This window comes from Nannobrachium achirus, assembly GCF_963921795.1.
Source record: "Nannobrachium achirus genome assembly, chromosome: 16".
In the NCBI taxonomy this organism is placed as follows: domain Eukaryota; kingdom Metazoa; phylum Chordata; class Actinopteri; order Myctophiformes; family Myctophidae; genus Nannobrachium; species Nannobrachium achirus.
Window position 1 is genome coordinate 13,805,605 of NC_137823.1, and position 11,944 is coordinate 13,817,548.

An 11,944-nucleotide genomic window follows, 5' to 3' on the forward strand; every position below is an offset into this window, starting at 1 on the left:
AAGGGATGTTCATACAATTCACCAGTGCAACTAGAAAGGAGAACTCAAGTCTATTGACTTTGCTTTATTGGCTGTTAGATTAGGAAAACGGTATCAACAGAATAATAAATGGACAATAAATAAAGTCACAGACAGTTTGATGTGTTTCCACTGTCAAACCTCTATCTATGAGCACAACGAGGACATGAGCTAAAGCCTCTATCAGAGTCCAGGGTGAAGAGCTATTCACTTCACTGCGGTGTAGTTTTCTAGCTATCACCTAAAAATACATAACAAAGCCTAGGTGATAGCTAGGAAACTACAACGTGGTGAAGTGAATAGCTCTTCACCCGGGACTCTGATAGAGGCTTAACCGGCACAGTGCTACCTACAGAATACTCACTGTTACATTATCTAAACGCACGCACGCACACACGCACGCACGCACGCACGCACGCACGCACACACACACACACGCTCACTCAGACAACCACAGGGCACATACGCATATCCCCGCTTCACCACCATTAGTTCTCTGGAAGTGTATATTTGCAGTGGGTATCGAAACTTCTCTGTTATCACAACATTAGCTCTCTGCTACATCCTGCATGAGGGGAAAAAACATTTACAGTATATATGTATGTATGTATGTATGTACATATGAACAGAAAGTGCATTTTCAGGTCTTATTTGAAGATGTGAAGTATTTTTGTCGATCTTATGACACATCTCTCATCTCACTGTTTGGTATTTCCAGGACCACTTCTTCAGACTTCAGACTGAAAACACAAAACACATGTCCCTGGCTCCTTCTAATGCATGAGGACACCTTCACTTTTTTAATCCCCTTTTTCATGTCTAAAGTGTCTAAAAAACGAATGTCTCCTCATACCTTAGGACAATAGCAGTCACCAGAAGCAGGGACATGTTTTCATTGAGTCTAACATAGTTAAAGGAGCTATAGTCAACTTTTTCTTGAAAAACGGATGCTAAAATAAAAATAATGTTTCGAAAATATTTTATAAAAAAAAATAAGCTTCATATATGTGTTTCTATTCAAAAATGACCACAAAAAGCTTTTTGGCCATTGTCAGACCGACACTTTGTTTACATTCTAGTCTATAGACTAGGATGTAAACAAAGTGTCGGCCCTACAATAAAAAAGTTGACGATAGCTCCTTTAACAAGGAGTCAAATGGACTTGCTGTATCCGAAATGTATATAAAATATCAACGTATTGAATCAAGCCACTTAAGAACTGTGTGGGGTGCACACAAAAGCCTCTGAGTACTTAACAAAAATGTAAAGTGCATATTATTATTATTATTTGTAGTAGTAGTAGTAGTATTAGTAGCAGAAGAGGTAAATGACCCCAGCAGTGTTTTAAAGTGAAACATCCCTTTAAGTGTAGGGTAAAGCGCGCACACACACACACACACCCCTGAAATGACAGAGATACTCATGCTGGAGGTGTAGCCTTGTACATAAAGCACAACATTCAACATCAACGGCTACTGGACCTTGAGGATGATCACTTTGAATGTCTATGGATGTGGATGAGGCCAGCCCGGCTGCCACGTGGCATAAATTGTTTAGTGACTGCAGTTCTTTATAACCCTCCGAAATCTTCTAAGGAGGCTCGATCTGATGCCCAGGTTTTGGAGTATCTTAAGAACTGTTTAGGCACCATTCAAAAAAGATACAGTCTGCCAGGCATTGTGATACTAGGTGATACAAACACCCTGAAACTTGGCCCATTATGCTCCCAGTTTCATCTGAAACAAATTGTGTCTAAACCTACAAGAGGCCTCAATCAACTCGACTCTATTGTAACTAATATCCAAGGCCTGTACTCGGACCCAATTCATCTGCCCCCAGTCAAAGGTTCTGACCACCAGGCCATACTGCTGACGGCGGGACAATGGCCCCATGACCCAGTGGGCACGGTTTTCCGTAGACGCTGCACTGTAGAAAGCAAGAGGTTGCTAGGCCTGCACTTGAACACCGCAGACTACAGTGCAGTCTATGTAGAACCTCAGGCTCAAAAAAAGGTTGATAACTTTTACAGTGTTTTCAATCCTATCCTCAATACTGTACTGCCTATTAAAAGGAGTAAAATAACAACAGTGGATAAGCCATGGATAACACCACTAATAAAGCAACTCATAATTGACAGACAAAGAGCCTTTAAATCTGAGGACAAAACAGAGTTTAAGAGGCTACGGTCTAAAGTGACTTATTTGATCCAAAATGCAAAGAGGAGGTATTATGAAGATGAAGTCTCTCATCTCAGGAACAACGACAGTGGCAACTGGTACAAGTCCATCAAAAAATTGATGGGAGCTGCAGAATCACAGGTTGAACACACAAAGACTGGGGAGGAATGTGAAACTCTGAGTCTCCACTTCTCCTCTGTGTGGGAGAATATTACACCTCGCCCCCTCCTGGTTGATGATGGTACCAACCTACCTAGTACACCTGTCACTTATAGCATCGGGCAGGTGAAGACGCTTCTTCGTAGAGTTGATGGGAAAAAGGCAGCTGGAAAAGACGGCATCCCTGCCTGGATTCTTAAAACCTTTAATGAAGAGCTTGCCCCAGTGCTGACTCATCTGTTTAATGCTTGTCTCAAAGAAGGACATTTTCCTACCCAGTGGAAAGACTCTTTAGTCTGTGCAGTTCCCAAGTGCAGTAAACCACGGTTCCCACAGGACTATCGCCAAATCTCTCTTTTGAGCTGTGTTGGTAAAGTGTTCGAGGGAATCCTGAAGAACCAACTCCTGCAGGAAACTGAAAATGCTATACTTGCTTCACAGCATGGGTTCATGAAGAACAGATCTACTGTGTCAGCTTTATTGCACATTCTGCAAAGCTGGCATGATGCTGTTGATGCAAAGCCAAAATATGATGTGCATGTCACATACATTGACTTCACTCGTGCTTTTGACACAATCAACCATGGTCATCTTCTTCATTCATTGAAAATGCTTGGTGCATCGAAAAACATCTGGCTAACAGTGCAAAGCTATTTAGAGGATAGGTGGCAAACAGTTAAGTGGGGAAATCATTTTTCTAAGCCGCAGGCAGTCTTAGCTGGCGTCCCTCAAGGTGGGGTACTATCCCCTCTCCTTTTTGTTCTTTGCATGAACTTTCTCGATCACCTGTTGCCAACTAGTGTTGAGCCAATAAAATATGCAGATGATCTGACTCTCACTGAACATCTCATGGGCTCCCTGCCAGGACAGATGCAAGCAGCTGTTGATGCAGCGACAGCCTGGGGTCAGACCTACTGCCTTGCAGCCAATGCTGGAAAAACAAAGGACATGGTTATTAGTCTCAGGGAGCCTCAAAACAGACCAATACCTCCTCCTATTGTTTTGAACAACCAGGCAGTAGAGAGGGTTGATACATTCAAGCTCCTTGGAATACAGCTCTCCTCTGACCTGAAATGGGATGCACAAGTTCAGTTTATGCTAAAGAAGGCTCAGCCAAGGGTTCACTATCTGAGCGTGGCCAGACGAGCACAGCTCCCCCCAGATGTGTTGACCCAGGTATACGTGACCTTCATCAGACCAGTGCTGGAATATGCATCACCTGTCTGGGCCGGCCTTCCAAAACACCTGACCCAGGAACTGGAGTGTCTGCAGAGAAGGTGTTGCCGCATTATTGGGATACCAACTAATTCCTTCCCTACTCTGGAGGCGAGGAGAGAGGAGGCCACTCTTAGAGAATTCAACCGACTACTGAGAGAGGGGACCAGTCCCATGATTCAGAGCCTGTCTGCAAACACAAGTCGCTACAACCTGAGGAATGGGAGGACACTCACACAACCTGTGAGTCACACACAAAGGCACCAGATGTCATTCCTCCCAAGAGCATACAAGCTTTACCAGAAGTAATATAAATGTTTTTATTGTTGTATTTTCATATTTGATGATTTCTTTTATTTTTTAGTAGAGCGGTCCTCTTGTTTTATTGATCTGAACTGTAAGAAACATCAAAATTCATATTGTTATGCTATGATGTTTTCTAATAAACTTGAACTTGAACTTAACCTAAACCTAGGAACTTAGTAGTATCAATGTAGCATTCTACATCAGTGTAAGAAAAGGCAAAAACCTCTTGCTTCAGTCCTAACACCCACGTTTTGGTTTGATGAAAGTGAAGTCAGTCATGCTTTTTAAGTGTATAATATAGGCCTACATGGATTCATTATTATTGCAATTGAACGTTAACACTTTATTTGCGTTCATAAGACTGATATATTTCTGTCATAGCTACGTTCTGACATCTATTGTCATGAAAAGGGGTAGGCTATTTCACTTTGTTGCGGGGTCATTTTAACACCTACTTTGTCTTCTGTGTGCACCTCAGATACAGAAAGAGCATGTGAAAGTGTGTATAGCGCACAATCTTTAGAGACATTAGCTTCATATCGTCACTGTCGGGCAGAACTCCAAGTTTCAAATGTGTAAATCTTTTCGCAAAGTATAAAGCACTGCTTCATGATACAAGGCCATTGCACAAAAGTAGTGAAAACAGCTGATCTACAAGCACATGACGCCTCTTGCTTGTAGCTCGGCTGTTTTCACTAGTTTAAATCATTTTAAAAATGATAAATACAAAACAAACGGTTTTGGACATACAAGGTTTCCACCCGACAACGACGATATGCAGGTGGTATTATTTTAGAATTATTTTTAGAAACATCACATGCACCTTCGTCATGTTGGAACAAACAGACAGGCCTCAGTGAAAGCATGGTTGTAATCAGGCCTGGAATTTCGTCAGTTTAGGGGCAAGGCCAATTGGCCTTTGGTGTTGTCAAATTTTTGAGGGCACAAAGGCCAAGTGCCAGGGCAGGAAGGCCATCATTAAAAGAATGATTTTAAGTCCACGCCAGTCATAATTAATTTAGCTTAAACGTTAAGGTTTAATGTAATACCTTTCAATTAAATAAATATCAAGAACCTGTTTATTTCTGTTTTGCCATGTGCAGTGGTGTAAAGTAACTAAGTACATTTACTTAAGTATTGTACTTAATTGTTTATTGTAATTTTGAGTATTTCTAACACTTACTTCTACTCCACTACATCTCGGATCCAAATATTGTACTTTTACTCCACTACAATTATTTGAAACCTTTAGTTACCAGTTACTTTGCATATATAAATTATAATATTATTAAACATACATGAACCACTTTAGTCCTATTTAGGCTATTTGAAAATAACCAAGCTTATAGAAAAAATAGCAGATCTACAAGCTCAAGATGTGTCGCATAACTATGCGTTGTGAGCTTGTAGATCTGCTATTTTCAAACATTTTGTACTTTTACTTTTGGTAATTTAAGTACATTTTGATACCAATACTTTTGTACTTTTACTCAAGTATATTTTGAATTTGAGGACTTTTACTTGCAACCGGAGTATTTCTACATTGCAGTAGGCTATTGATACTTTTACTTAAGTAAAACATTTGAGTACTTTTTCCACCACTGGCCATGTGTTGTGCACGCACGCACGCACGCACACACACACACACACACACACACACTCCTCCCTCCCGTTCGCGGAGTGATCCTTTCTCAACAATAATGTACTTTCTGACAGCTCAGCCTCTTGGGGAAAGAATAGCTTTTGGTTCCCTTAGTGCTGCATTTTGGTTGTTGTCCTGAGCTCAGCAGAGCTCCGTTTGAAAGCATTCGTTCGCACATTCGGATTTATTCAACAGGCTGCGTTAGATGTAACTCCCGTTTAGCCCGTGATGTTTTTGTGTTGTATAAACACTGTGTCGCGGGACTCCGGCGGCTCCACTATGCGGCGGCTGCTACTCTGTTGCTACTACGAGCGTAAATGGAATCTACTACTGGTCATGTGAGGAGCTCAGCCAACCACGCACTGCTGTTACCGTAATGACTGGAAAATCGCGCAGAGGAAAAAACGGTAAAAAGCAGTTAATGGACTGCTGTGGGCGCCGGGGCACCACGGCCACTGTGGCCGTTTGGGCATGTCATTTTTCGAGGGGCACACGGCCAAAGAGAGGGGCAACGACGGCCATGGCCGTCGTGGCCGCCGTGAATTTCCTGCCCTGGTTGTAATGGTATCGAAACGTCCCCGTTAACCACAGTACTTAAGCGTGTGTATGGCAACAAAGTCAGTTAAGCTATGAGCTCACTGCTATAGATGCAGGTTGCATCCTGCATCAATGAAAATATGTGCTGTGGTTTTTAAGGTGTCAAAAACAACAACTTCAGCCCCCCTGCTCAGTCCTCAGTGTGAGCGAACACCCAGAGATGTGCGGAACGAGACACAGAGCAGCTTGCATGCACGTGTGTGTGTGCATACAGTACGCTCATGTGCGACCATGTTCCCGAGTTATAGGACAGATAGACGCTCGGCCGCCCGGGCGAGCTTCTAGTCCCTTTAAGCAGGAGACCTGGGTTCAAATGCAGGGCTGAACACAACAGTTACACAGTGCAGCTTTGACATACTCTACCACACACATTGGTTAAAATAATATTTTTTTATTCATTAAGATTGAATATCAAAACATAAAGTTCCCACTCTCAAACTAGAGCCTTTAACGAAACCTTACATGTTTTAAAGTAATAACTCATGACGGTCATTGGCAGGGCTGGGTTTAGTAAAAAAAAGAATAAGATGACATTCATAATTAGGGTGTGTTTATTCATGAGCTTGTCCAGCCAGCTCTCATTGGCTTCAATGCATTCCAGTCGAACATTCAGACCAACCCTGTTTAATAAGATAAAGTAACATTCTGTTATATTTAAAAGTTACTTACAGTCATAGCATTATAAATACGACAAGTACGAGTCAACATTGTTTTTGTGTCTGCGAGTCCGTCTGTTGAATGTTTATTTTCAAAGTCCACAGCACAACTGTACACAGATAAATAAGTATGTCCTGTGTGTGTGTGTGTGTGTGTGTGTGTGTGTGTGTGTGTGTGTGTGTGTGTGTGTGTGTGTGTGTGTGTGTGTGTGTGTGTGTGTGTGTGTGTGTGTGTGTCAAGCCACGTCCTCCATGTAATCAGCTCCGTGCGTCTGACTCAGCTGGGACACACTGACGTCCTGGGTGGTCTCATCAAACTGGACGAGAGAGAGACAGAGACAGAGAGAATATATATGTTACAGTACGTTTGGGTAACTCAGTACGTTCATGGTAAGAGCGCTTGTTTTGTCGTTCACCACACACCAATCACCACCAGATGGCGACGACAGCCATTCACTAGTGCAGGCGCTGACGTCACTCGTTTGCGACTCTCTTTCTTTATTTACTAGCCTAGCTCGGCAGTGTTTAGCCATTAGCTTACTATGCCTTACTCTAACCCTAACCCTAACCCTAACCTTAACCTCAGTAAAACTATGCCTAACCCTAACCCTAACCTTAACCTCAGTAAAACTATGCCTAACCCTAACCCTAACCCTAACCTCCGTGGGGTGAGGCGCTTTCATTCCTGCCGACGCAACGTTGTTGTGGCTCAAAGCGACCGCTTGTTCCGCCCCGTGCCGCACGACGAGTGCTCCGTTTCTCGATCGTACTGTTTCTCTATCAAACCGTGACATATATATATATATATATATAAAAAAGTTAATTGATACATAGTGTGACTTAAATCACTAAAATATATATTGTTGCTGTCGGGGAGAATTGTCTCCATATTTTAACCTTTTGTGTTCTATCGCACACCAACGCCCTACTTGATCACATTACCGACTGAGTAGTCCCGCGTAGCCAGACAACTATTCCACAATCTCTGAATGCTATATAGAGTCTGGAACTAGAGTTCCCTAAAGCCAAGTAACAGAAGTAGCCACTGCTGCACGGAAGTGTACTCCAGGGGTCTTCAACAGGGGGTCCGGGACCACTAGGGGGTCCTCAGAGTTACTACAGGGGGTCCTCCAAATCTTTGTGTGATAGAAACCTTTTTTTTATATCAACCTTGAACCCTAGCGTCCATATTCAGAGAACTGTAGCAAAAAAAATTGTATTGACGGTTCAAGTGGTTTAATCTGAAAACACAAATTTACATGATTCCAAAATACACTGAAGATTGTGTTGTCAAACAATGGCACTAATGGAAGCTACGAAAAGGTAGAGGGGGTCCCTGCTTCATCTCTCTCTCAACTAAGGGGTCCATTGCCTGAAAACGTTGAAGACCCCTGCTGTAGTCCCATTGGAAACATAACAGAAACACACTAGCAGTCATTCGAGTGGCATATTCTTGCTATGCGTGTATAGTTTAAGAGAACATTTGAAAACATCATGGAAGTAACACCAAAAACACCAGAGAAAGACGAAATAACACGCCAAAAGATATTGAAAGAAGACATAAAGCTTCCAGTAGGACTTGTTAACGCTACTTCACCAAGGGAGCAGGTGCGTCACAAGTACTTGGAGCTGATGGTAGGTGTTGTTGTAAGTACGTAACGTGGCTAGAGTCACACGTTCTAGGCTGATACCGACATTAGCGACTTTAAACTTTGACAGCCACGGCAGACGGCAACGGTAACCGGCCAGAAGCTCCCTTTCCACGTAGTGGCTACAACGTTTGCTGCATAGACGCGTCGCCATGGGAACCAAAGAGTTCAGTAAAAGGGGTAGGACCCCGTCGCCGACGGCTGTTTGCTTAACCATTTTGACTGCTACGACGATTGCGTCTTAGCAGCTGTATTCCGCCTGGCGTTGCCGTCCTGAAAATCGTCAAGCTTAAAGTCCCTAATAAATCCTCTCCGACCAACCTTTCTTATTACTACTGGTCGTACTACAGCGTCACACAAAATAATCTAAAGTAGCAGATGCACAAGCTCAAAAAAACACGCTTTGGCCACTTTGCTACTTTTGAACTTGAATCCTGAAAAGTAACAGTTTTGGACATACAGTGTGGGGTTTCCACCTGACAGAGAGGATATAATGTATGCTTTACTTTACCTTGTCGCTGATGTCTGGTCCTTCTATCGACACCTCCTCGATCTCCTCTCCTATACTCAGCTCACTCTTAGACAGATCTGAACGATGGCTGTGGACGCACGCACGCACGCACGCACGCGCGCGCGCACACACACACACACACACACACACACACACACACACACACACACACACACACACACACACACACACACACACACACACACACACACACACACACACACACACACACACACACACACACACACACACACACACACACACACACACACACACAACATCTCCATGTGCGGTCACATTTAACAAGACATTCTTGAACACAAACAATAGTGGATGTACAAAGTTGGGAAACTCAACAAGTATTTCAGGATACAGTTCACAGGTGGTACAGGACATTGGACACATGCTTGGGCATTCCTCTCACAACTGATTTATGGACATTACAGAGGCTTCCAAATATGAACACAGTTTACAATGGTAACCTAGCTGTATAAAAGCATCCTTAAGATGTTGGTACCACACACACACACACACACACACACACACACATACATACATAGACACACGTTTGTGTGAGGACATGACATGTTTAGGACGGAGAGTTTAAATGCATTTCCTCACTCTCACTCTCTCTCAATGCAGTGTACCTTTTTCAGCCTTACCTGTTAAAATCATCATCATATTCAACATCTTCATCTGGGGGAGGAAACAGAAACACATCAAGTTCAGCTACAGATACCCCTGAGAGATGTTACAGAGTAGATTGAGATCCCACACATACAGAAATCATGTCAAATAGAGCTCTGTGGTCTAATGCACCGTTCCCCAAATACTGGGTTGTGACCCACTTGTTGGCCGTGGGAACCATTTTTATGGCTCGCAAGATTTACTCATTTCCCACAGAGTTTTTTTTTTTACATTTACCCCAAAATGTCTGGGACAAACATTTTTTCAAAAGAACTTCATACATACATTAAAACAAATACAAAAACAAGAATGATCTAAAATGATTTAACCCATTTAGACCAGGAACACATTATTACACATTACTTTAACCATTATTTTATGCTTTAACTGTTAAAAAATAGCAGATATACAAGCTCACAGCGCGGCACTGAGTGCTGCGCTGTGAGCTTGTATATCTGCTATTTTTGAAAAATCATGAGAATTTGTGCAAATCTTCATTTTGTGCAAAAAAAAAAAAAGTTAGGATTTAGAAGACATTTTGTAGGTATTTTTTCAGGCCTAAATGGGCTGAAACATGATGTAAACTGACCTAAGCCCAGAGATCCACTCCTGTCCTTCATTCCCTTGATGCTTCCTCGGTCTCTGGAGGGTGCTGTTCCTACAGGATGAGACGTAAAAAGAGGAAGATGTTGTCTTTACACCCGGGAAACCTGGGTTGGAATCCTGGGCGTTACATATACTGCAGACCACTGGTTCTCAACGTTCTCATCTTCTGTAAATAAATAAGGGTCTGTGGTCTAATGCAGGGGTTTTCAAAGTGGGTGATGGGGCACCCTGGGGTGCCGCGACGGCAGTCCAGGGGTGCCGCGAGATCATTTGATAATATTTGGAATTTATTTGGACACGTTGTGTCACATGTTTAGTATCATTTTAAACTTGAAGTTCACAGTTATTTTCAGTCAGTTCTAACTAAAATGGCTATTATCTCAACGTTTTCCTCGCAACATAATCACTAAAATTATAAAATATCATTACTGTCAGGCAGAAACCTCTGTCGCACAAAACTAGTGAAAACAGCAGATCTACAAGCACACAACACCTCGCATCGCGACACCTCGCGATGCGAGGTGTTGTGTGCTTGTAGATCTGCTGTTTTATAATATAAGGTGCTGGGAGTGAAAATTATAATTTAGGGGTGCCTCGGATTAAAACAATATTTATGGGGTGCCCTGAGACAAAAAGGTTTGGGAACCCCTGGTCTAATGCATAATCAAACTGGGGGTTCTATTAATGATAGAGCACTGAGTCTGACATCATTAACTCATCCTACCCTCATTCAGAACTCCCATATACTGACAAAGTGACTGACTACAGAGCCATCTCTCCTGACAATATCGCCGGGACAGTTTGTTTCTTTTTGCACCATAATGCTTATTATGAAAGTCTAAGGTGATCCAATGCTATTCTCCATTAGAGAAATGGTCCCAGGGGATGAACGAGTGACGTCCATAACACAAATCCATCTAAAAAGAAAAATACTATATTCTGTAAAAGTACAATTTCCTCTGTAATATAATTCAAAACAATGACATTTTCACTTATTCTAGATTCATTGTGCATGCAGTGAAATATTCAAACTTTTGTTTCATTTTAATTTCAATTTCTATGGCATACAGCTCATGAAAACACAAATCCATACCTCAAAATATTAGACTTTTACACGTGACCAAATGGATTTCTAATACAGAAATGTCAAACTTCTGAAAGGTTATGTTAAGTCATGCACTCGGTACTTGGTCTGGAATACTTTTGAACAAATGCCTCTATTAATGGGGCGTGGCATGACTATGTTCTGTATATGGTTGAGTTGAGTATCACTGGTGTAGACAAGCTCGGCAAGCCAGATGCACCTCGGCGGATTCTAACTCGACAAGACTCCACGGGGGTGCCCATGTACTAGGGCATTCACGAATAGTGATTTTTAGTATTCGAATTATTCGACCTCAAAGTATTCGAATAGTCGAACTGGACTGGCCAAACTGTCAAATATTAACTCATGCACTGCTTATGACTAGTTTGACGAGTTATATTTATGTGTCTACTCTGCTTATGACGAGTTTGAAAAAAAAATATATATATATATATATTTTTTTTTAATATTTTTGGACCCCATTAAATCTAGTGAACATGATTTCAATCGCGATTTTGCATGTTCCACCCCCATACAACCCCATCTTTCATACAGGGCAGCCATTTTTGCTTACATAACATGTAAAACATAATGGCTATTATCTCAAGAATGCCTGAACGGATTTCCAATCGGATTT

General features: G+C 42.1%; 1 protein-coding gene across 2 annotated transcripts in view; it reads right to left on the reverse strand.

Annotated features, from left to right (window-relative positions):
• Nucleotides 1-6,664: 6,664 nt before the first annotated feature.
• cep43 (centrosomal protein 43) overlaps nt 6,665-11,944 on the reverse strand; it is a 29,236-nt gene continuing 23,956 nt past the window's right edge. For both annotated transcript variants that reach the window (XM_080744653.1, XM_080744652.1), the window contains 4 exons: nt 10,207-10,275; nt 9,593-9,626; nt 8,931-9,018; nt 6,665-7,087 (listed from right to left, as the gene is read on the reverse strand). In XM_080744653.1, the coding sequence (XP_080600779.1) occupies nt 7,007-7,087; nt 8,931-9,018; nt 9,593-9,626; nt 10,207-10,275 (272 nt within the window). In that variant the 3' untranslated portion in view covers nt 6,665-7,006. The remainder of the gene's footprint in view (nt 7,088-8,930; nt 9,019-9,592; nt 9,627-10,206; nt 10,276-11,944) is intronic.